At 37.2% G+C, this 23,519-nt stretch overlaps 7 protein-coding genes across 7 annotated transcripts; all 7 read right to left on the reverse strand.

The window, feature by feature from the left end:
- Positions 1–1,159: 1,159 nt before the first annotated feature.
- LSM04_001057 (PSP1) lies at positions 1,160–3,349 on the reverse strand (the record flags this gene model as incomplete). The annotated part of the gene is made up of 1 exon (XM_067334867.1): positions 1,160–3,349. One exon carries the CDS (start codon positions 3,347–3,349, stop codon positions 1,160–1,162), a length of 2,190 nt encoding a protein of 729 aa, XP_067186539.1.
- A 345-nt stretch (positions 3,350–3,694) lies between these two features.
- LSM04_001533 (uncharacterized protein) lies at positions 3,695–6,985 on the reverse strand (the record flags this gene model as incomplete). The annotated part of the gene is made up of 1 exon (XM_067334878.1): positions 3,695–6,985. One exon carries the CDS (start codon positions 6,983–6,985, stop codon positions 3,695–3,697), a length of 3,291 nt encoding a protein of 1,096 aa, XP_067186546.1.
- A 445-nt stretch (positions 6,986–7,430) lies between these two features.
- On the reverse strand, positions 7,431–8,147 carry LSM04_003337 (SKP1 component; the record flags this gene model as incomplete). Its single annotated transcript, XM_067334889.1, has 1 exon — positions 7,431–8,147. The coding sequence occupies one exon, from the start codon at positions 8,145–8,147 to the stop codon at positions 7,431–7,433; it is 717 nt and encodes a 238-aa protein (XP_067186586.1).
- A 589-nt stretch (positions 8,148–8,736) lies between these two features.
- On the reverse strand, positions 8,737–10,917 carry LSM04_003902 (uncharacterized protein; the record flags this gene model as incomplete). The annotated part of the gene is made up of 1 exon (XM_067334900.1): positions 8,737–10,917. One exon carries the CDS (start codon positions 10,915–10,917, stop codon positions 8,737–8,739), a length of 2,181 nt encoding a protein of 726 aa, XP_067186592.1.
- Positions 10,918–12,942: 2,025 nt separating this feature from the next.
- On the reverse strand, positions 12,943–14,295 carry LSM04_004930 (Nicotinate phosphoribosyltransferase; the record flags this gene model as incomplete). Its single annotated transcript, XM_067334911.1, has 1 exon — positions 12,943–14,295. The coding sequence occupies one exon, from the start codon at positions 14,293–14,295 to the stop codon at positions 12,943–12,945; it is 1,353 nt and encodes a 450-aa protein (XP_067186609.1).
- Positions 14,296–15,028: 733 nt separating this feature from the next.
- LSM04_000065 (uncharacterized protein) lies at positions 15,029–20,413 on the reverse strand (the record flags this gene model as incomplete). The annotated part of the gene is made up of 1 exon (XM_067334922.1): positions 15,029–20,413. The coding sequence occupies one exon, from the start codon at positions 20,411–20,413 to the stop codon at positions 15,029–15,031; it is 5,385 nt and encodes a 1,794-aa protein (XP_067186520.1).
- A 569-nt stretch (positions 20,414–20,982) lies between these two features.
- On the reverse strand, positions 20,983–23,286 carry LSM04_003262 (uncharacterized protein; the record flags this gene model as incomplete). Its single annotated transcript, XM_067334934.1, has 1 exon — positions 20,983–23,286. One exon carries the CDS (start codon positions 23,284–23,286, stop codon positions 20,983–20,985), a length of 2,304 nt encoding a protein of 767 aa, XP_067186584.1.
- Positions 23,287–23,519: the final 233 nt, after the last annotated feature.

Genomic DNA, 23,519 nt, shown 5'->3' on the forward strand with positions numbered 1-23,519 from the left:
GGGTTGAGCTATTATGAGAGAAGAGAAGAGAAAAGAAAAGAGGAATGTGTACGGGACGTACATTAGTAAATAATAATAATAATAATAATAATAATAATAATAATAATAATAATAATAATAATAATAATAATAATAATAATAATAATAATAAAAATAATAATAATAAAAATAATAATAATAATAATAATAATAATAATAATAAAAATAAATAAATAAATAATAATAATAATAATAATAATATAGTAGTAATATTAATAATAATAACATTTAAAAAATAAAAGAAAAAAAAAAGAATTCTGGAAAACATATGTTAACACAAATGAAAGAGGTATAGTTGGATAAAGTAAAAAAAAAGGGTCTGCATACCCTATATTTTAAATCTTTTCGTCACTTTCTTTTTCTTTCTTTCGTTTTTGTTGTTTTTGTGTTGCCATGTTAATATCATTATTAGTTTTCTGCACAAAAAAAAAAAAAGAAAAATAGTTTAAAACAACAACAACAAAAAAAAAAAAAAACAAATCACTCCCCCACTAGAAAAAAAAAGACAACAGAAAACGGGAGATATTACCTTTTAAAAGACTACAGTGTTAGAGATCAGAAGAAAAACAATCAAAAAAAAAAAAACAGAAACGATCATAACACACACGAAAGGGAAAACATGGTGAAAAGTAAAAGAAGAATAGGAAGACAAAAACAAAAAAGACAACAACAACCACGATAACAAATGAAATATAGCAATAAACACACTTAATGAACTAAAAGAGACGAACACTATAATTAGTGTCCCAAACGAATAATTTTATTTCACTTCGTTCTTCATCCTTTTTTTTCTTTGTTTGTTCTGGTTTCACTTATTGCAGACTTTGCAATTAATAAAAGTTGGGGAATATCACATCTACTTCTTCTCCAATTTCTCTCAAAATCCATTCTTTCTTTTTTTTCTTTGCTTTATCCCTTTCTGTAGTTTTCACGTATAACCTTTTCTTCCTTATTTCTTTTTGTTTCAACGCCTATTTATAGTTTTCATCCACAATTACAGTTGTTACGTTGGCACGCAGTTGCGAAAAGAATAGACATATGTAATGGTATGTATGTATATATATATATATATATATGACTTAATTACTCCATTTCTCTTTTAGTGTTCCCGATGCGCCGGTTATTTCCCCATACACCAGCCACTCTCCACCTCATCCATGTACGCCATCCAAATACGACACTTCAGCAGTCGATGCAGTCTTCGCTGCATACGGCGGAAGTTCACAAACACAGCATTACTTTTTCTCCGCACATAAACAGTGATCTTCTGCTTATCAAACTGATATTCCACATCTTCAACTATGACAGTCTCAGCGGGGGCGAAGCGATTCACAATAGAACGAGCTTCCGGTAACACCGCCGCCTCCGCCGCCCGCAGCGCTTCGAGTGCGACGCGATCCGCTTCTACTGCGAGACGATAAACCCGTGGAAGAGAGATCGTGTGTTGTTTCGATTGCGTTTGAGATAGTGATTGTGATGACGATTGATATTGGGAAAGAGATGGGGATTCATGGAAGGGTTTTCCTTGATTAGATGAAGAGGATTGACTGTTGGGATTGGGTTTCTCGTCATTATTCTTATTGGTATTGTGGGAGTTATTCGTGGGGGTAATAATTTGTTCTTTAACGGCCGGTGTATGTCCATCATGGCTGTTATGACTACTAATGTGATGATGATTATTATTATTATTGCTATTCACACTGTTATTACTGTTGTTGTTACTACTACACGTGCTATTACTGCGGCTGCGGTTGGCGTCTTCCAACTTATTTCTTCGAAGAGACTCGGCATGCGCTGTTTTAGCTATATAGTAATCCATGCTTTCAATACATTCAACTGTGCCAATATCTTCTCCACGATCACCCTCTACCACCACTAATGCTCCCAATGACATGTTTGCAATGTCTGTAACGAAGTTTTGTCGTTGATACTTTCCCTTTACAACCACAACCCGAAGATTATCATTACTCTGTGAAAGTTCTTGATATTCTTCCTCCTCTTCCTCCTTATTCTCTTTTTTCTTTTTTCGTTCTTGTCGAAGGTTTTCTTCTTCTTGCCTTATTTCAAAGGCCCTGTTACCCTCCTCCATAACAGAGGATGGAGTGGCAAGAAAGGATTGTGGGCTATAAGATCTCGCTCGGGGAATAGAAATATATTGCAGTTCCTCTCTGTTAAATTGACTCTCTTCTCGCATTGTAAAGGTTGGAGTATTGGAAGTAGAAACCGGCCGTAGAATATCATCTCTCAATGTAATACCATCGAGCGGTAATGCATTCACACTTGCAGGAGTTCCTGGTCCACCAAAGGAAGTCCACCGTGATGTTTCTATACTGGTAGATGTAAAACCTTGAGAAGCGAAATTTGGTATTAAAGTATTTACAGATCTTGGACTCACTCTAAAAGTGGCTCCTGCTTGTCGAGGTATTTTTTGCATAACGGCCACTCTTACATTATCATCCACTTCCGTATCTGTTTGCACAACAACTGGATTTAACAATGACTGCGATGTTGTCGCACTCTGTGATCTCATCATGCCACTTGAAGAACCAGGAGTAGATCTTCCAGAATTGTATGTATATGGATCATGTTGTATTCTTCCAGACTGTGTGGATGTGGAGGCTGTTCTTGCCCTAGGAATACCTACTGCCCCATTACTATCAAATATATCAGTCATAAATGAATTCTGCACGGCTGGGTAACTGGAATGCATACGCGATAGTTGTGTCCGCGAGATGGGGTGTCGCACAGTGGAACCTCCTCCTTTTCTTGTTCGCACTTGTGAAATATCACTTACTAATAATGGTTTCCTTGTGTTATCTTCACACTGCCATGGAATCGAAGAGGAGCTGATACTCGCAGAATGATTGTTTTTCCCTATTTGATTTGCATTCCATCCAATAGGGGAAGGGCCACTTTCTACCTTTCCGTTGACCCCCGGCGGTGTAACATTAACGGCAGTGGTATTTCGCATACTCCTTGTAGCCCCAACAGCAGGAGGAGGCGGAAATCCATCATCATCATCACAATCATAATCTTCATCTTCTTCATTCACATTAATATCATTATTGGTATTTTCCACATCAAATGTAGTGAAGAGTGATGTGATGGGTTCGAGTTCCGCTTCATTTTCAGCTTTTTTTGAGTTAACAAGATGGGGAACTTCTGTCGAATCGGATGTATGAATAGCGTTACAATTGCCATCCATATTTACATTTTCGCCTGTATCGCAGGGTTTTGTCGATAAAGTAGCTTTATCTACTTTGTTGTTTCCTCCTGAAATGGCAGGGGACCGTTGTACAGTATTGTCCATTCAATTAATTTCTTTTTTGTTTTCTTTTTTTCCCTTCAGTGGAAACTTTTACACGAATTAATACCTTTTAGAAAATAAGGATATAATATATATATATAGCAAGACAAACAAGAAAAAAAAATATATATACTGACCTCAAACACAACCAATAAACTCATTTAACTATCTCTCTTTTTCTTTATTTCTCCATCTGTACAATATATATATATATATATATATATATATATATATTCCTTGGGCTCAGTATAATTTCCTTCTGCATTAAGAACAACTATTCACATGCTCTCTCCCTTCTTTATTTTTATTTTTCGTCTTTCTTTTTGTCTTTTTGCTTTCTTTCTCAGATCAATCACTCCACTTCTGGCTATTCAATCTCCCTCGCTCTCCACGAAACCGACCTCGCCGTCTCCATATGGACCAAATCCCATCACGGAAGCCAGAAGAAGAAGAAGCAGCAGCGGCAAAGTTCCACCACCACCATCGAGAGATTGCCCCAACTATGAGACTTCCACTTGCATAGAATACACAGAAACCCCATTCATGAAGGTTTAGTGGAACAGTTGACATAAATCGACCACCATATTGTACAATACAAATTTGCAAAAATACAATAGTGGAAACAATTTTAAATAAACCAGAGCTATCTCCAAATCGCTCGAAAAAACTTTCAGTTCGATCCAAAAGTCTAGCATTAAAGAAATTCATCACTTGTAATAGCACAAATATGTTAAATGTAATACAAAGATGTTTAGATCCAAAATGCTCTATGGATTGAGACGGAGATGACAACAAATGTGGCTTTTCCTCTGCAGCAAAGAATCTATGACCCGCGGCAAGGAGATAAATTTGTGAAATTAATTGAAAACTACCTTGTGTAAAAACATGAAACCACATACTCGGCAGAATCACAGGCGCATCTCGCGGCTCCGGTGGTCGTGAAAGAAGTGTAGACTCAGATGGTAATTCCGTTGCCAACGCCAACGCGGCTAATGTATCCATAATTAGATTAATCCATAGTAATTGTACCGGTTTTAACGGTGATAGGTTTTGTTCATTCATAAGGGCCCCAAAGAAAGAAACAATACAAGCTACAAAATTAACGGTGAGTTGAAATTGTAAAAATTTACGAATATTGTCCTTCACATTACGACCCCACATCGTAGCTTTTACCATACCAGCAAAGTTATCATTAAGAAGTACAATATCAGAGGCTCGTTTAGCCACATCACTTCCACTATTCATTGCAAACCCCACATCACTCATCTTTAGAGCAGGAGCATCATTTGTACCATCACCTGTTACGGCTACAACGGCAAGAGGATCATAAATTTTTAAAAGTTTTAATATACGCTTTTTATCAAGAGGTGTAGCTCGGGCTAAAACACATATTCTACTTATATATCCACTGAGTAAATCATCATCAGATAAACTACGAAAAATTGATCCATCCATTACATATCCATTCTTTATTAACATTTCTGCAGCTGAAGAAGATGGGTATTGTTCATTTTCCATACACCTACCATTTTCTAAATTATCTACAATTTTCATTAAACCACATCTATATGCAATATTAATAGCTGTAAGAGCCGCATCGCCTGTAATCATAATTACTCGTAATCCAGCACGAGAACATGCCTCAATAGATCTTGGTACTTCTGGACGAATAACTTCTTCTAATGCAATTAATGCTAAAAAATTTAATGGCGTATTGGGTGGTGTAAGAGGCATATCAGGTCCTGTAGACCTTACATCTCCATAAGCACAACAAACCGTACGTAGACCGGCTTGTGCATAGGCACGTAAAACATTATCGAAACGGGTACGTTGTTCCATATTTAATGGTTCAAACATTTCATCTCCAATTATAATATTTTGACACTTATTAAGCACAATTTCAGGAGCACCACTAACATATTCACGTAATATACCATTTGGTAATTTAATAACAGTTGTACTCATTTTTTGAAGTGAACTAAATGGAAAACGGGTACAAAGCGATGTATCACGCATAACAGTTAATAAAGGATTAACGTCATAAGAAAAAGAAGAGAAATACCCTTTTTCATCTTTAAGAGAAATACTTGATCCCACTTGCATAAGTGCCTCAGCCGTTTTATTTCGTGGTTTACCTAATTCAGGATCTAATGCATTTGCTGCTATACACTCCATTAATTTTATTGCAGACTTTTTTGAAGAAGGTGTTAATAGCACATCAGATCCACGATTTACTCCAGCAAAGTTTTCTTCTTCCCGTTCATAACTATGTCCTTCATAGAAAACACGAGCCATTTTCATATTAGGACAAGTAATTGTTCCTGTCTTATCTGTACAAAACACTGTAGCCCCACCCATGGTTTCACATGCGGCTAAATGTCGAACTAAATTTCCATCTTGTAACATACGTCGCATAGAATAGGCAAGTGAAATAGCCACAGAAAGCGGTAATCCCTCAGGTACGGCTACTACTACAATCGCAATAGCGGTAGTGAGATTTTCAAAAAATTTCATAGCGAAAAATGGGCTTCCATACAACAAAACGAAGTAAGTCTCTTTTAAAAAGAGGGCCACAAAAGTTAAAATAGCTGCTGCTAAACCAAATTTTCCAATACGTTCTGCCATTACTTCAAGTTGATCTTGTAATGGTGTATTCTTTTTTTCGGTTTCTTGAATTGTCATGGCAATTTCTCCAGAGAAACTACTTTCCCCAACAGCGCAGACTACTGCCACGGCATCAGATGATCCATCAAGAATACTAGATCCACTAATAAGAAAAGGATCATTATGTAAATCTTTTATAACTTCTTCACTTTCACCAGTTACATTACACTCATCACATACTACGTGTCGATTATCAAACAAAATAGCGTCAAAGTAAAGTTCCATTCCTGGAGATATTTGTACCACATCCCCTACAACAATATCCTCTGTTCGAACTTCCATAGCTTTCAGTACGGTTTTCGTTTCATATTCCACCTCATATCGCCATACGAGAACGGGACTTCGTGACTGATCTTCTCGCTCTACAACACGAGAAAACTGTTCCTGCTTCTTATAATTATTTAATGCGCTTAATGCCACAACAATGAAAACGGAAACAAATATAGCAGCTCCCTCCACCCATCCTGTACTCACATCCACCTTCCCCTCTCTGTAGTCCGGTGTGGTGAGGCCAAGGACGATGGAGAGAATAGCTGAGCCAATCAGCAACTGTAATATTCTATCCTCTTCCACAGATTCTTTTACAAATTGCCAAACGCTTTTTTTCGGCGTGCGTGGAAGTCGATTAGCACCATACATCCGTCGACGTTCCACCACACTTGTGGCCAACACACCTCCTCGCATTACAGCAGAAACTCCACCATCACCAACAATCATACTTTTACCACTAGTAGTAGTAGTAGTAGTAGTAGTAGTAGTATTAGTAATATTACCATTAGAAGTAGTATTATTAGTACTATTGCGTAATAATGAGAGGGAATCTTCACAGTGGACGTTGAGGAGTTGCAGTAGTCCTGCGTGACCGCCTACTTCCGTAATGAACTGTTCGGTGCGTTTGTGGCCAATCATGTTAGCGAGTGAGAGCGATGGGGCACTACCAACATATACACGCACCGCCGTCTGAGGCTCTACCATCACCGCAAATAGAAAATAATAATAATAATAATAATAATAATTAGTTTGGGAGGTTTTAGCTTCCAATCACTATTCGAAAATTAGTACCACTATTATTCTTCTTGCTACTGTAACCAGAGAAGAAAAGAAAATAAAAGAAAAGGTCAAGAATCGAAAAAAGAGAGAATTTTTTTTTACACATTATACGTATATATATAATGGTATCCGTAACTGATGTAAAGGGGAAGAATATAGGAGGAGTGAATACAAAGTTCAAAATAATTGAAAAAAAGCAATAGCAAACGGAAAAGATACATGTACTGCAAAGTAAGGCACACAAAACCCTCCTGATGTACACTACTAACAGAAAACCATTTGCATCAATACAGCACAAATATTACGCCGGCATACACCAAATAGAAGATATATATATATATATATATATCCTCTTATTATCTTTATCTTCTTATCGATATTCTTGCAATTTTTCATATTCCTTCATCAATTCTGCTTCTTCCACAGGTGAAAAATCACTTTCAACTCCTAAAAATGCACGAAGACTTTCAACAGACTTTTCTGATAAATACACCGCCAGACGTGCTGAAGCTAAGTTTAGTAGTTCTTCATAATTTAAAAGCGTTGCAGCTTTTACCATTAATACTGTAGTTACTTCATCCCAATCTTCTATGAAGTGCCTATCATAAGCATCTAAATATTCAGCTAAAGGTAATACCATAGGTCTAGGAATTTCACGCATTACGTTTCGTCCAGGGAAACTTGGATATGGACTACTAGACTTATTACCATCATTACTGCTATTCATTACCCCTGCAGTAGTTGAGCCATTACTATTTCGATTTGATGGTTGATAGTTATATCTATATGTCATATGAGCACATATTCGCTCAAGTAAACCACCAGTGAAATATGGAAAAGGTATTTCAATAGCGGGTACACCAGGGCTATTGTCATCTGTACTATCTTCCGTTATTCGTTGACCCTCACCACCTGTTATATTTGCGTTATCACTTCCATCGTTTGAAGATCCCACACGGATCGTTGTCGTAGGTTCTCTTCCATCAAGTAAATCACGTAATACTAATGAAGCTTGTGTGGCCGCAGAACGACTTACAGTGGCCCGTTTTCCATCAGATCCTATTAGTACAACCACTTGATCCGGCATGTTGTTTCAAGTAAATAATAATATCTAATTAAAAAAAAACCTTAGGCCGTAGTATTACCAAAGGAATCAAGAGAAAAAAAAGTAAATATCAAAGAGAGAGAGAGAGAGAGAGAGAGAGAGACGAAAATAGAAACAAACACATATAAATACAGACACATAAAGAGATAATTAATAATATATATATATATATATATATATATATATATATATATATATACAAACGTAAAGGGATAGGAAAATTTTTTTTGTGAGGTGTGTATACTTATACCCCCAGAGCATGGAAACAAAGTGGAAAGTATATAAAACATGGATATCACTGTTTTGTGATTCGGTTAAGCAGTTCTAATTACGTCATACTCTTTCATCACTTCTTTACGCACTTCATTTTTGTTGTTTCGTTCCTATTTAAGCTCTTCTTTCTCTTCTTCTCAAATACAAACTGAATCCATTAAAACAAAAACCGCCCCTTCTTTTCTTTTTTTTTTCAATATAAATTACCGAAAAAAAGATCATAAGAGCTGCAACTTTCAAATTACACGCCAATTACAACAACAACGAAAGAAAAAAAGAAAGAAACATCATAATCATTTCAATTCCCATAAGGTTCCCACGATGATACCTCTACTCCTGTTTTTGGATCACGGTAAACATAGTACATCCTTCCATGCTCTTTCGAATAAATTGCCCTACAAACTGGTGGAGATGCGGCACTCACATACAGAGACTCTGCCATGGGATTTCCCCTCATCTCATGTAAAGTATTCAAAGGCATACACGTCCTTGATTGCTGCAATTGTAGTTGTTGCTGCTGCTGTTGTAGTAGTATTCGTTTTTGTTGTTGAATATGAGGATTATAGTTAAATGCTATACCACCACCATTATCTATTGTTAGTAAACGCTGTGTCGCACCCTCCCCAACTGTTATCTTCTGATGATAGATATCTATATCACTATCTACATCATTGTCGTGACTTCCCTGATGATGGCTATGACGATCACGACTGCGATGCCGTTGTTTATTTGAGCTAATCTTCTCATGTGAGCGACGTCTCGAGTGGCGATGATGTCTTTCATCCCTAGAACTTTCACGATTTCTTTTTCTGCGATCATGATATCTAATTTCATCATAACCATCATGTTCACGTCTCATCATATTATTATTATCATATTGTTCTTGTGGTTGTATATGATGTCTCACCATAGCATCATCTCCCATATTACTACTACTAGTAGCAGCAGCAGTAACATTCGTAGTAGTAGTAGTAGTACTAATATTACTATTATTATTGGTATGTAAATTACAAGGTGATTTATGTTCACTCCAGTAACGTTTAAAGATAGGACCCATTAAGGCAAGATTTTGCGGAGTAACACTCAATGTGGTATTTGTATTCATTGGCACATTAAGTTCTCTGCTTGTACGTGGTCCACTCTCATACCGTACATACAAACGCCAACGATATTCCACCTCTACTTCTTCTTCTTCTTTTGTTGTTTTTGTTGTTATTGGTACTATTCGTTTTCCTTTTGGAGTGGGGACAGTTAACTCCAATGTAACGCCGTGAAATGTTTGTACAACCTGTTTAGCTCCATCCTCATCTCCCACTTCAACAAGTGCACGTGCAATTCGTCTTTTATTATTAACATCAGTACCGCCATCGGTTGTGTTTGCGGCATCACGGCGAAACATTACAACTTTCCGCACAAAACACGTTGTACGTAAAAGCTGATAAATGAGATGCGGTGTTACAACAAGATTGTTTTCCTCTTCACGTGAGCGATCCTTCTCCCTTTCCTTATCCTTGCCCCCTTCACGGTGTTTCTTCTGCTGTTTCTTATATTGATATTGTTGTTGTTGATCAAATGTACATACAAATGTCATACAAAGCACTACAGCTCCTGTACTCGTTCCTGTCCGCGTTGTTGGACGCGACTCCACCGGCTGTGTGGAATCATTCTCATCATTCTCACTATTATTATTAGTATTTTCTTCTTCTTCGTCGTCGTCGTCGTTATCAATCTCATTATCCAACATTGTGTCATTCTCTTCACTACTCCAATCACTCTCCTGTGTGTGATGATGATGCACATTCTCTCTCTTATCGTACTGCATACTATTCTTATTATTCGTGGTATTCGACACAACCGTTCCTCCTACAGTTATACGTAATGGTTCCATTATTTCTACAGTAGCACTACTCCCATGTTCATTATCATTTCCCACACTTATTGGTTCCCCTGTACGTGTACGCATACTCATACTCGTACCAGGGGCTACTACTGTAGATACTTCACCCATATACATATTACGATGACTTGTGGGATGTGCGGGAGAACACACAGAATTAGAATTAGAAATAGAATTAGTAGTAGAAGAAGAAGAAGTTCTCGATGGTATGGTTTCCACTAAATGAATAATTCCCTCCACCAAGAGACGATCCTGTCCAAAGTAGACATATCCCCGTCGTAGTTCCATCCCACTTTCCTTATCTTGCTCAATTAATTCATGTTGAATAATACGAGACAACACCACACGAACGGCCTCGCGGGCGGAGAAAACAACAGTCACTTCACCACCCACACACGGTGAATTCCCACATTTTCCACTACTCTTGTTTCTATTAAAAAAAACCGTCTTTATACGTGCCGCTGGTGTAAAGCGAAAGTGCGATGTAAAGAACTCGCGCAGCATTGTTTCATTATTGTGAAGACGTGCGGGAAGTTCCCAGAGCTGCAGTGCCTCTCCATCCAACACCGCCTCCTCCGCCATTTAAAAAAGGATTCCCCCTTTCAAAACTATTATTCACCACTACTATTACCAACACTACTACTAATAATAATATGGTTATTATTTATAAATAATAAATAATAGTAATTATCACCTATTATTATTATTATTATTATTATTATTATTATTATTATTATTATTATGGGAGAGTCAACGAATATTGGTGCAGAATCAGAAAGAAAGAGAGAACAGAGAAAAGAATACGTGTTTGAAAAGAAATAAATAAAACAGATGGGGGGTAAAAAGGGAACAAATCTCTAGAAGCACAAAAAGATTTCCATATCTTCCTGAAGAAGAGAAGAAACAGTAGAAATGAAGAACGAAAGGAAGGACAAGAAAAAAAAGAACACACACACACAAGAAATAAGAAACACTCAATATTTATATTCGGTCGAGTGAAGCAATAATATGCGCCTACTTATTTTTGTTGTTGTTTTTGTGTACTAATACTTATATATATATATATATATATATATAAACCCACACAGAGACGCATTTAATCTTAATAAATCAACAACGAAAGAAAAAAGAAAAAATATATAAACGCAAGTTCAAATAAAAGTAAAATGAAAACGAAAAAAAAAGTTAATTCCCAGACGTGTCAGCACTAACAATGAATACCAATACTCCTAAAAAAAAACTGAAAAAAGAAGCAAAAGTAAACAAAAAAAAAGTAACAAAAAAGGGGGTATTAAGAAAATCACCTGAACACTTTGTCTTTCTTTCCATATTATAATTCAATAAATTTATTCCTAGATAGCAAAACAGAAACACATAACTCTCTTTCTTTCTTTCTCTCGTTTATTTGGTATTATTTTTTCGGTTCCCATTATTCAGTAGAAAAAGAAAAAAAAAGGGAGACAACAAATTGAGTTCAGATTCCCACCTTTTTTTCTTTTCGTTTTTTGAATCTTTCGGAGGAAGAAGCAATGCAAACATAGGAACACAAAGGGATTGACTTGATTGTGCGTCTGGAAATAAAAATAGAAATCAGTGACAAAGAGATTTTCCACATTGAATTGCTTGAATAACAGCACGCACGCACGCACAAAAAGAAAAAAAATGCTAGATATATTCTCTCCTCGCACTTTCAGTATAATTTCTTTTTTTTTTTGAGTGTTAACTCCGTTTCTTCACTACAGTTTCCTGTTATGGTGACGTTAAGTTATCACTCAGCCGTCAATACCACGTGACCCATGACTCTTTTTTATTTTCTCTTAATATCCCCTGTACCTCTCTCTGTTATCAATATCATTTTTTATTAAAACTGGAAAACATCACGTAAAAAGAGAAGCCCAGAGAGAAATAGAGAGCTATACATATATCTATACATATATCTATATATATATAGATAGTAGGAGTCAAAAGGAAGAAATTCTTATATCTATATACAATGGTGTGGTAAGTTATTTTTTTTTTCACTTTCGTCTTTGACATGTACAACAAAGGAACAGAGAATCAAAATATCTCGTCTTTTGGCGTTTCCTCTTTTTTTTTCCTGTTTTTTTTTTTTAATGACTCGTGCCGTCACGAAATCATAGATAAAATTATTTCTCCCTTAGCACCTCACAGTTCATATCAATTATTCCTCATTATATATATAAAGTTATTTATAAACGTCCTCCCACGCAACGAGAAAAAAATCGAAAACGAAACAAACATCTTTAGCAATATATATATATATATATATATATATATATATATATATATATATATATATATATATTGCTCCTCTCTTCTTCCTTCTTCTACTTCTTTCCATTCCCAGAAAGATGATTATTCTTGATCCATTCCAGTTGTTTTCTCAGTTCCTCACAATATTTGCTTGCCTCGCACTCTCTCTAGCTTTTCTCTTTTGGTCTTTTTGTATATTTCGCTTTATATATCTTCCATTGCCTTTAAGGCCTATAGGAGATAAGATATCCCACATACTCACTTTCTGCTTCTTTTTTTTTCTCTTCTGAGAACACACAAATACACATACAGACACACAATTAATCACGCCATTCACGCGCCATAAATGCCTTCACTCTTCCCAGCAGCTGCACACGCCACCATTGGCAGCCCAAACACCCGTTGAAGTTCCGTCAGAAAGTTATAGTCATGCACCATACTTTTCTCCGGCGCATCCGATATCTTCGCCACCGGCTTTCCCTCACACCCCGTCATTTTAATCACAATATTAAGTGGACGTACGCCGGGAATAGAGCAGGTGAGTTGGGTGCCTATACCGTAGAGAAGTTGAATTTGATCCGCAAAGGTGCGATGTAGAGAGGCGGCTTTTTCAAGATCTAACGAATCTGAAAAGACGAGTGTCTTGGTGTGGGTATCAATACCAAGATGTTTATAGTGTGCAATGGCTTTACGCCCCCACTCAAATGGATCACCCGAGTCATGGCGAAGTCCATTATACGCATCGGCGAGATCTTTACTGAAGTCCTGCAGGAAAATATCCATCGATATACAATCTGTGAGGGCAATACGGAGATCATTTGGGTATTCCACCAGCCACTGCGTTAACGCCATACGCTGGGAATCTCGCAGTCGCGGTGCGAGTTGTTGATGTGCCTGAAACCACTCATGCGCTTGAGTTCCCACCGCAGGAATGTGTAGTTTCTTTGCTAATAAATAATTACTTGTACCGCAGAAGTGTGGGGCAAACTTGGGGTGATTGTGCAGGAGTGTTACCACCGCCTCTTGTACTGCAAAACTGTATCGTCGCCTGGTTCCAAAGTCAGAGACGCGAAATGTCTTAATCGTCTCTGCAGGCGTGTGGGCGAAGAAATTATCCAATTTTGTGTTGAGATGTGATATTGCCTCTGCAACTCCAATATTTGGTGTTCGCTGACGGTGCATAATTTCACTTACCACAGCCAATAGTGGTACTTCCCACAGTATAGTTTCTACCCATGGACCCCCAATGGAAATGGTGAGATTGCTCCCATTACTACTACTACTAGTAGTAGCAGTATTATTATTAGTATTATTATTATTATCATTATTATTACAACTGTTGGAGGTTGTATTTATGGTGGTAGCACTGATAGGTACAGCTCGAATAGTTACTTGTTCTGGGTTGAATTGGTATGTGCGAAGCCAATCAAGATAGTCTTTACGAAAGTACCGTTTTGAGGATAAGTATTCATATTCATCATCTGTTAATGAAATATATTGCATGAGTTCCACTTGCTTTTTCACAGCCTCTGCAATATTACCAAGATGATCATCCTTATTACGGCAATTAAACTCAAAAGTTGTTTTAACAGAAGGATACATGTGGAAAACGGCCTGTTGCATATGTAATTTATACGCATCTGTATCCAAAATGGATGTGATAATTGGTTCAGATTCTGCTGTCATCTTTTTAAATGTATTTTTCTCAACTAATTCACAGTATTGTTATTTTGTTTTTTACTTTTACCTTTTTTTGCCTTTCTTCTTGTTTTCTTTCGTTCTCTCCCTTTAATTTTCTTTTTTCTTCTTTGACTTACTTCTCGGTATACTGTCTAATAGGCTACCCTCAACCTCCCTAAAAGGAGAGTCGTAAAAAACACTGCAGAGAAACAAGAACGCAAAAAAAAAAAAAAAAGAATAAAAAATAAAAATAACGTTTAGAACACGAGTCATCACAAAAGTAAGAAGGACAAAATAAAAACATATTGTTCACGTTCATTTTGCATTCTACAAAAAAAAAGTAAAAAAAAAAAGCATTGCATGTATATAGAACGTTCATCTGTACATTTCATTTCTTGTCTTTCTTTGACAATTTACAAGTAAAAAAAAGGAAAAAAAAAAGCACTTTGTATCGGAAAAACAAAAATTTGCATTGTAAAATAAAATGCACATCTTTTACGTAAAATAAAAAACACATGAGCCATTCATCTATGAATATACTTGCTTACAATCACAGATATCAACAGAGAGAAAGAGAAACATATATCAATGCAAGAAATTATGGGACCTTAACCAGCTTCTCACTAATTCACCAAATATATATATATATATATATATATATATATATATAGATATATCACCAAAGGAAAAACAAACACACACAAAAAAAAAGAAATAAGAAAAAAAATAAAGAAAGGTATCACTTTCCCATTCGGGACTTTGGATTACTCATCGTATTCACCTTCTCATACCATGCATTGTGTTCCTCACGTGCACGTGTTCCCTTTGGTGGTACCATTGGCTCTACATGTACCACTCGCAGTTGTGCCGTGATCTGCGCCACACGACCACGCGCCTCTTCCACAACAGAAGCTTTTCCACGACGTGCCAGTCGCGAGGTACGCTCCTCCTCTGTATTACTATTTGTACCCCCAGCCATACCACTCGTTGTATTGGTGCTACTTGTGAAATGCGGTAATGCGGCTTCGAGTACAGAGTCGGCGCGACCAAGCGATATAAGCATCCGACGCTGATATCGCATGTGTTCTTGAATCAATTCAGTACGTGAAGCCTCCGCCTCAATGAGTGGTGAACTATTGTTAAATAGAACACTTGTTCGGCCCGCGGATGTAGTAGGCGCCCGCACGACTCCATCTCGATGCTCCATTACTGAAATGACTGTCATTTTCCGTCCAGCTCCGCCTACGCCTGCGCCTGCTGCTGCTGCTGCTGTTGTTGTTGTTGTTGTTAGTTGTTGTTTGGATGGAGTTGTCATTGCCGTTGTTCCTGCCGTAACTGCCGTCGGTGTGGCTAAACTTGTTGCTCCTCCTCCTCCTCCTCCTGTTATTCCCGTTTGTGGCTGTGTTGTGCGATTTGCATGCGGCGAGTTGTTGCCTTGAAGTATCGCAACTGAAGGAAGTGAACTGTGTGTTTCTGCAACTGTACAAGTACTATCGGGAATACCACCAACACCACCACCAGTAGTAGTAGTTTGAAGCGTATTGCTATTGTTGTTATTGTTTTGAGTAAAAAGAGTACCGGAACATTCACTACCTTGATCCATTCGGGGAAAGCACTTTGTAACACTCAAAACAACTGAAGACATATCGGGTGTGATAGAATCATCTTCTGTTTCTAACATGGGTAATCCACGAAGTTTAGAAATATATTCACTCTTTACAAGTCTCTGTAAATTGTCTTCTCGGGAACGACGAGAACGTATACGTGTAGACAGAGCTACACCCTCTTCAGTAAAAGGTGCTTTAGCCATTTGAAGTAATCGTAATTTCTTCTTTTCTTCTTCTTGGTCTTCTTCTTTTCGTTGCTCCTGATGTTTCTGTTCAATACGCTCTAAAATTTCCATACCAAGAGATTGCATATTACCCACTTCTCCCGGAGAAAACTCTGAGAATCCAGCAGTAGTACCGTGAGGTGGTATACCAATACTGGATTCCGCAATACTTGTCATTCGTTGTGTTAACGCTTCATGCAATACAGATCCCTCTCCATGGGGTTTACTCATTTTTAACGCACTACGCAAAGAACGATTTTGTTTACCACTTGGTATAACATTCTTCTCTGGCTTTGGGGACTCCTGAAGAAAATCAATAATTTCAATATTACAGTAATGTGGTGGTAAACGTCTAGTTGGTTGTGCCCCAAGAAACTCATACGTGGACGGTGATCCCAGTTTCCATGTATTCATTCCACACTCACCCACAATTGTACCATCATATAAAAAGACTCGTGTAAAGTTATTTCCACCAGATGAAACTACAATTAAACCACCATACTTTGTTGGAGGGGCAAAGGAAAATGAAACACTACTACTAAAACTACCACCAAATGTACAAGAGGAAGGAGTTCTTTTTTCTATTCGTTGACTACCTTTCTTTTCCATACTTGGTTCTTCTTCTTCTTTTAAAAGGACGTGTTGTTTCGTATTTGATGTTGTTGACCTTGTTGCTGTATTCTCTACCATTTCATCTGAAGTTGTTACTTCCGTTTTGGATATAATCGCTGATGCATCCGCCCGTGTTGGATCCCCAATAATAGAGAGTCCAGACACAGAAGGAAGTCCAGAATGAAAGACACAATTTCTAGTAAATTCAGCGAATACATAGGGTGTTTTCTCTTCATCTATCACTTCTTTCCGTTGTTGTTGTTGTTGTTGTTGCTGTTCATTAGATTCTTTTTTATCTTTTCCTTCCTGTGACTTGAGTTTGGAATTTAAGAACTCCGCAAACTCTGGATTATCAAAAGGAGATCCTGGCCAAAACACCGCCGCCTTTCCTTCACGACTTTCCCGCCGTTGTACACTTAATGGTCGTCTAGATCCCTCATCAGGAGCTGCACGTAGGCGAATACTACAAACGTGAATATTACCAACATCATCAGCAAAGACAAATTTTTGACTACCTTTATCTAATACTACATGTGTTAATCCAGATTCACCTTCTTTAGATGGAAAAGCACGTCTTATATTAATTGTTTCCATAAGTAATCTGCGTAGTGTATGCCATAATGCTACTGTTCCATCTGAGTGAACTGTCATTAAAATATGTGCCCCAACTTCTTCTAGGGAAAATATTTTAATTATACGAGATGTAAGTAGAGTTCCTTGATGATCACTACGTTTCCTATCTAATGATGGTTGAAGTGAACGTCGTACGGGTTCTGCTGTGTCTACTACCCAAAGTGGTGATCCCTCTTGTCTTTCCGCTAATACGTGATAGAAGAAAAGAGCCCCAGATGAAGTTCCACAGACAATAATTTGTAGAGAAACGGATTGCATGGATAGAACTTCTCCATATTCTGCTGGAACCTCCCATTTAGATGCACTTGCTATGGTAAATGTACTGGATTCTCGTGTAAAAAATAATTGTCCTGCTGCTGCAAAAATAAAAAAGGTAATACTATCACGTGTTAATGATCCTAATGCCGTTACTTCTGGTTTTATAGTAGTAGTAGCGAAACTCTCTGCAGCTGCTGTAATAACATTAGTTGTTTGACCATTTACAACATTCCATACTGCTACTGCACCATTTTGAAATCCAGTAAGTAAACGTCTTTCTAATCCATCAAGGGCGAAACACGTTAATCGAGCAGCATTCATAACTGCAGAATCAGAAAACTCTTTTAACTGAAATGTAAATACAGGAGATCCATCTGAACATTTCCATGTCATTACAAGTCCTTCAACATCAATAGTAATAATAAGATCATATGTTTTATTATATATAACACCTACCATAGAAACCATATGACCTTGATACTTACTTGCACAAGCAGAAACCGCATAACGTTGTTGTCCATGATAATATGGATAAGATGCAAGACATAATAACCTAAATCTTGGTTCATCAAACATAATACGTTGAGGATTAAGATTGGGTACATGAAGTACTTGCATCAAACGAAATCCTTGAGCATCAAAAATAAAAATAGATCCATCTGTTCCAGATGTAAATATTTGATTTTGTTTTAAATGTACTGCACATGCACGACAAGGACTATTATGGGCATCTAATACAGCCATAGGGGTATCATGTGAAAAATCCCAAACAATTCCATACCTTTCTGGACCTACAGTTACAAGCAAACGTAATTGAGAATGTACTGCATAATCATGTACAGCAGAATGTTGTTCTGGTCCTAATGTAGCAAATGTTCTTAATAATGCTCCTGTATCTAAAGATGTCATTTTTACAGTACCATCATCAGATGCTGTTAAAAGAGAATATGTATCAAACATAATACTCATTTTGTTTATACGTTTATCATGTAATCGTATTACGGCATGAGGAGTAACTAATCGTTTTGTATTTTTCGGAATTGCATAAAATCGAACTTCACCGATTACAGTTGCTAAAAGTACCATATCTTCACGTAATGCGGTATGATGAAAAAGTGAACATGATACAGCATCTACAAGACCAGCTAAAATACATTCTTCTACACGACATTGAACATAAGGTCCTGTACCAGGAGTAGCTAATGATTCCAGAGATCCAGGTGAATCTTTTCTTATTTTGTCTTTGGGTCTTTTAACAGATGGTAAAACTTGTCCATTACCACTATTAATAGTAGTATTACCACCACCTCCACTTCCCCCTACTCCATTATTAATACTTGTACTTTCATATTTAGGACTATAATGTTTACCTTTGGGTTTTATTTTCCCGCCAACCTTAACAGAGTGAACACTATCGTGAGCATACATGTGTCCATCCACCGTATCCACTACGGCTCTTCCACGATAAAGGCGTTTTACTTCTAATGTTTTGGAATCCAAAACAATTAATTTTCGATCCATTGTCACAATAAGAATACACTGAATTTGATCTGCCCAATGTACTCCAACTACCCAACAATCACCTGCATAAACAATACCACAACTAGATAATGTTTTCAAGTTCCATGCTCGTACTGTTCCTTCCGATCCTCCTGTTAAAAGAAGTTTACGGCGTGTATTCATCTCCATACATGTTCCTATTACATGTCGCATAGATAGGGCACAAGATTTTGGTTCAGGTGTAGAAAGAAGTTCAGCAATAGTTCCTTGAACAAGGTTAGAACGATGTTGACCTCTAGAAAGCAAATAAGTTGCAAAATCATCCCATGTTATTCGTTTTTTAGCTTCATAATCTACTTTTTTCATGAGTTCCATAATATCACTATCGGTTGCACTAGGTAAAACACATCGAACAGCTTGCGAAAATTCTTCTTCTGTTAATACACGTGTGTACATTTCACGACAAGGAGATTTTCCTTTTGCAGTATATGACATAAGAAACTGATACATATCCGTTTTCACTTCAGAATCTTCTTCTGTATCATTATGTACGCAGCCAGACCCCGTTCCAGTTTTCTTTCCTGTCTGTTTATCATCACCACTTACTACGGGTTGTACCTCTGAATGATGTGATGCTCTTGAAGGTTCTCGCACTTCTGTTTCCTGGCCTACTTTCCTTGACGTATGACGTGGAATAAAACTAGGTCTCGCGGTGAGACCATTATTCCTCGTAGAAGTTCTTTCCGACGTAGGTCTATTACTATTAAACGCGTTACATTTCATAGAGAAAAAACACATGAGTCGTTGTAAATCGTCTAAACATAAACGTTCCTCCAAAGGCAGTGATCCAAGACTATTCTGTGATACACTCTTATTATTATCATCATCATCATCATCTGCATCTCCTGCTTCATCTATGCTACTGGCAACACTACTCTTCCTCTCCTTTTCTGAATGCTCATTATCACCCTTTAGTGCAGAATCGCGATGTTTCTGCGTAAGCCTTAACTTCTCATCTTCTTCCCTTGGTGGTGGTAATAATGCTAAGAGACGTTTCTCCTTTCGGTTATAGTTAGATTGAATCACCGGGGTTACACTATTCGCAGGCGACCAAATCACTGGTGATATCGCACGACTGGGAGTCGACTGTCGAGAGAGAGGTGGAGAACTTCCACTTAACTCCCGCGGTCTTACACCACCGAACTGTTTCACATGCATAGATGAACCTCGTTCCTCTGCGTGTGGATCCTTATTATTGTCTAATAGTACATTCTTGGATCGGCCACCCATAGCTGATATTACCTTTCTTTTTTTCTTTTCGTTTTTTTTTTGCCTTTGCTTTTTTTTTTGCCTTTTCCTCTCTTCCGTACTTGTTCTCTTTTTCTTTTTCCTTTTCTTTTTTCTTTATCTGTTCGATTCCGAAAGGCACACCCCTAGGCTTTGGTGTTATAGTGGTGATACCTTTCTAGGTTTTGAATTGCCTATACATGAAGAAGACAATAAAAAGAAATAAAGGAAACAAAACAATAAATAGAAACATGTTAATAGCATATATACATAGATATATCCATTCTCACTAGTAATGGTAATAGTAGTAGTAGTAGTAGTAGTAGTAGTAGTAATTTGATATATTCTTCGTTTTTTGTGCATTTGTTATCTCAAAAAAAAAAAAAGAGGTAACGAACCTAGAGCAGCCGTGTAACAGAAATGGATATAAACACAAAAAACACAAACAAACAGAGAGATGAATTGAGACGAAATAACACAACAAACAGGCAAAGGAAGAAGAAGAAACAAACAAAAAAAAAATGCTGGGTAACTCAAAAATAAAAATATAAAATTCCCCCTCATAAGTGTATCTAATGATCGTCAGATGCCATAAGTACTTGTACCAATACTTTTAATGCAAGAATAAAATTGGAAAATTCACTATCACACGCCGCATGATCTTCCTCTGTAAGGGTTGCAAGATTAGCAAAAATGTTCGGTAACATAGTCAAAAGCATACACAACTCACGGAGGTATACTCTACTATCACCACTACTAATACTACTCCCTGTAGTATTACCAAAAACACCACTTGACATTGGTACAACACGAGAACCAGAAAGGGATGTTTTATGTGGTACAGGAGTCCCAATAGTAGGACCAACTATGGATGAATTAACCACAGCATTAGCAAATACACCTGATAATATCCCTGATTTTTCTTCACCATCGGAATGACTAGTCTTTGCGAGGTTATTAGAACCATCTTGTTCACTATCATCCGTTGTTGTAGCTACCCCTGTTCCAGATCCTGTTGTAGCTGCTGTTGATTTCCCAGTAGGCATTAAACCTCCAGTGGTATGGATATTCTTAACGCCATCAAACCCTGATGAGTAGTCTAACAATGGAGAAGCTGATTCTAGTCTATAAATAGTATTTTCAGTATTTTGTGTGGAAAGTGATTTATGACCTAAATATTCAAGGGAATGATATACACGGGTATAAAAGGTTTCCAATGCTTCTTGTAATTTTCCTGAATTCCCAATAGCAGTAGCCACTCGAATAAGAGCCTTAATAATAGATGGAAACTCAAAAAGAAACCGTCGTGAAAAAGCACCATTAGCTGAAAGGCGTGTATTATTATTATTATTATTATTATTATTATTATTATTATTATTATTATTATTATTATTTGGTGTAGTAGATGTCGCATTTGTTGTATTAGTCATTGTTTCATGACCTTCATAATGACTATTCCCAGATGCTATTCCAGCACCACCACCTCCTCCTCCTTGTGTAGATATGACTCTTGGAGAATCTGGAGGTGAGTCCGGTGGAAGAGCGAAACTAGAAGAAGGACGGGGGAGTGGATTATTGTTATTATTACTACCAATATTATTATTATTATTATTACTGCTATTGGTTCCTGCAGCTCCAACGCCTGTATTTGTCGCAATCACCCGTTGTACCTCATCCAACTGCACCTGCCATCTCGGTCGCATTACTTCGCCAAAGAGCATTTGATGCATTTCCGCCACAACTCGATTCTCATCTAACACACGTGCCACACGAACACAAAAAGCACAAAAGTCTTCTCGTAACATTAACTGTGAGTCATCACACCACACAGAGGCAAGTACATGACAGAGAGATGTACATTCCGTGAAGGATAACTTCTCCCAAAAACGACCTGAAAGACGGTGTTCAAAACCAAATACAAAAGTACCATAACGTACCCCAAGAGGAACAGGAAGACCAAAGCATTGTTGTAATGCAGTAGGAAGTGGCATAGTACATGGAATAAGCATTCCATCACGGCCACGATAAGCAGAAATAAGAAAGTTGCATACCCATTTAAGGTTTTCCCACTGTCGTTTTAATGATCCCTCACTAATACCTGCAACAATAAGTTTTTGTATTTTTTGATCACGTTTAGAACGTGAACTATAGAATAATATTCTTTGCGATTCTCCTTCAAAGTCTAGTTTTTGCATACGTGAACCAAAATACATCTTTAATACTTCATCATCCACGTCATAAAAAACTTCTACTACACGACGACGATCCTTTAAAGTTATAGGAATAGCATAACTTGATAGGAAAGCATATGGAGTAGCCAAATGGTTCTCACGAAGCATGTCAAAAAGATTAAACTGCTCAATCATTTCTTCCCTAAGAAACATAGATTTACTACGTACTGCTTGCCATACTTCTTGATGAAGTGTCATATGAGGAGTACTAGGGGAAAAACTACGATTACCAAACATCATTCCACGTCCAAGAAGGTAATCTGTATCACCAGCACATATTAATTGTTTCTCCTTTGAAGTTTTATCTCGCTTCTCATTTGAATCACCTGCATCAACTACTGGGTTTGCTTCTGGTAATGTGCCACTCTCTACAACAGGAGCACGGGAATTCAATGGTACTTCATTCTCTAAACGTCGTGGAGATTCCGTGCTTAAATTAGTTTCAACCCCATTAGAGGGCAAATTTGAAGGTTTTGTAGATGATTGTTTTTCATTATTAACGCCATGGGGCCAGAACTTACCTAATTCTACCAAGTACTCAACAGCTTCCTCTACCGAAAGTCCAGCAGTGTACGCACGAAAAGCATCAAAATCAATACTAATTGGCCACACAGAATGGGAATGAAGTGACAGGCGTAACGTCATGAGACTAATATATTATCGAATCCCCACCAAACATGAATCAACAAATTTGAAAAGGAAGAAAGGAAAAGAAAGAAGGAAATTAAAAAAAAAAACAAGAACAAGAACAAAAAAAATTTAAATCAAAAATTATGGTCCACCAACATTTTATTACTCATAATTGTTTTTTTTTGTTTCGTGCGTTTAATATACTTGTCTGTTGAATTAAAGTTGTAGTACGGCATCTTGATCATAAT

This window comes from Trypanosoma melophagium, assembly GCF_022059095.1.
Source record: "Trypanosoma melophagium isolate St. Kilda chromosome Unknown ctg7segment0, whole genome shotgun sequence".
Lineage (NCBI taxonomy): Eukaryota > Euglenozoa > Kinetoplastea > Trypanosomatida > Trypanosomatidae > Trypanosoma > Trypanosoma melophagium.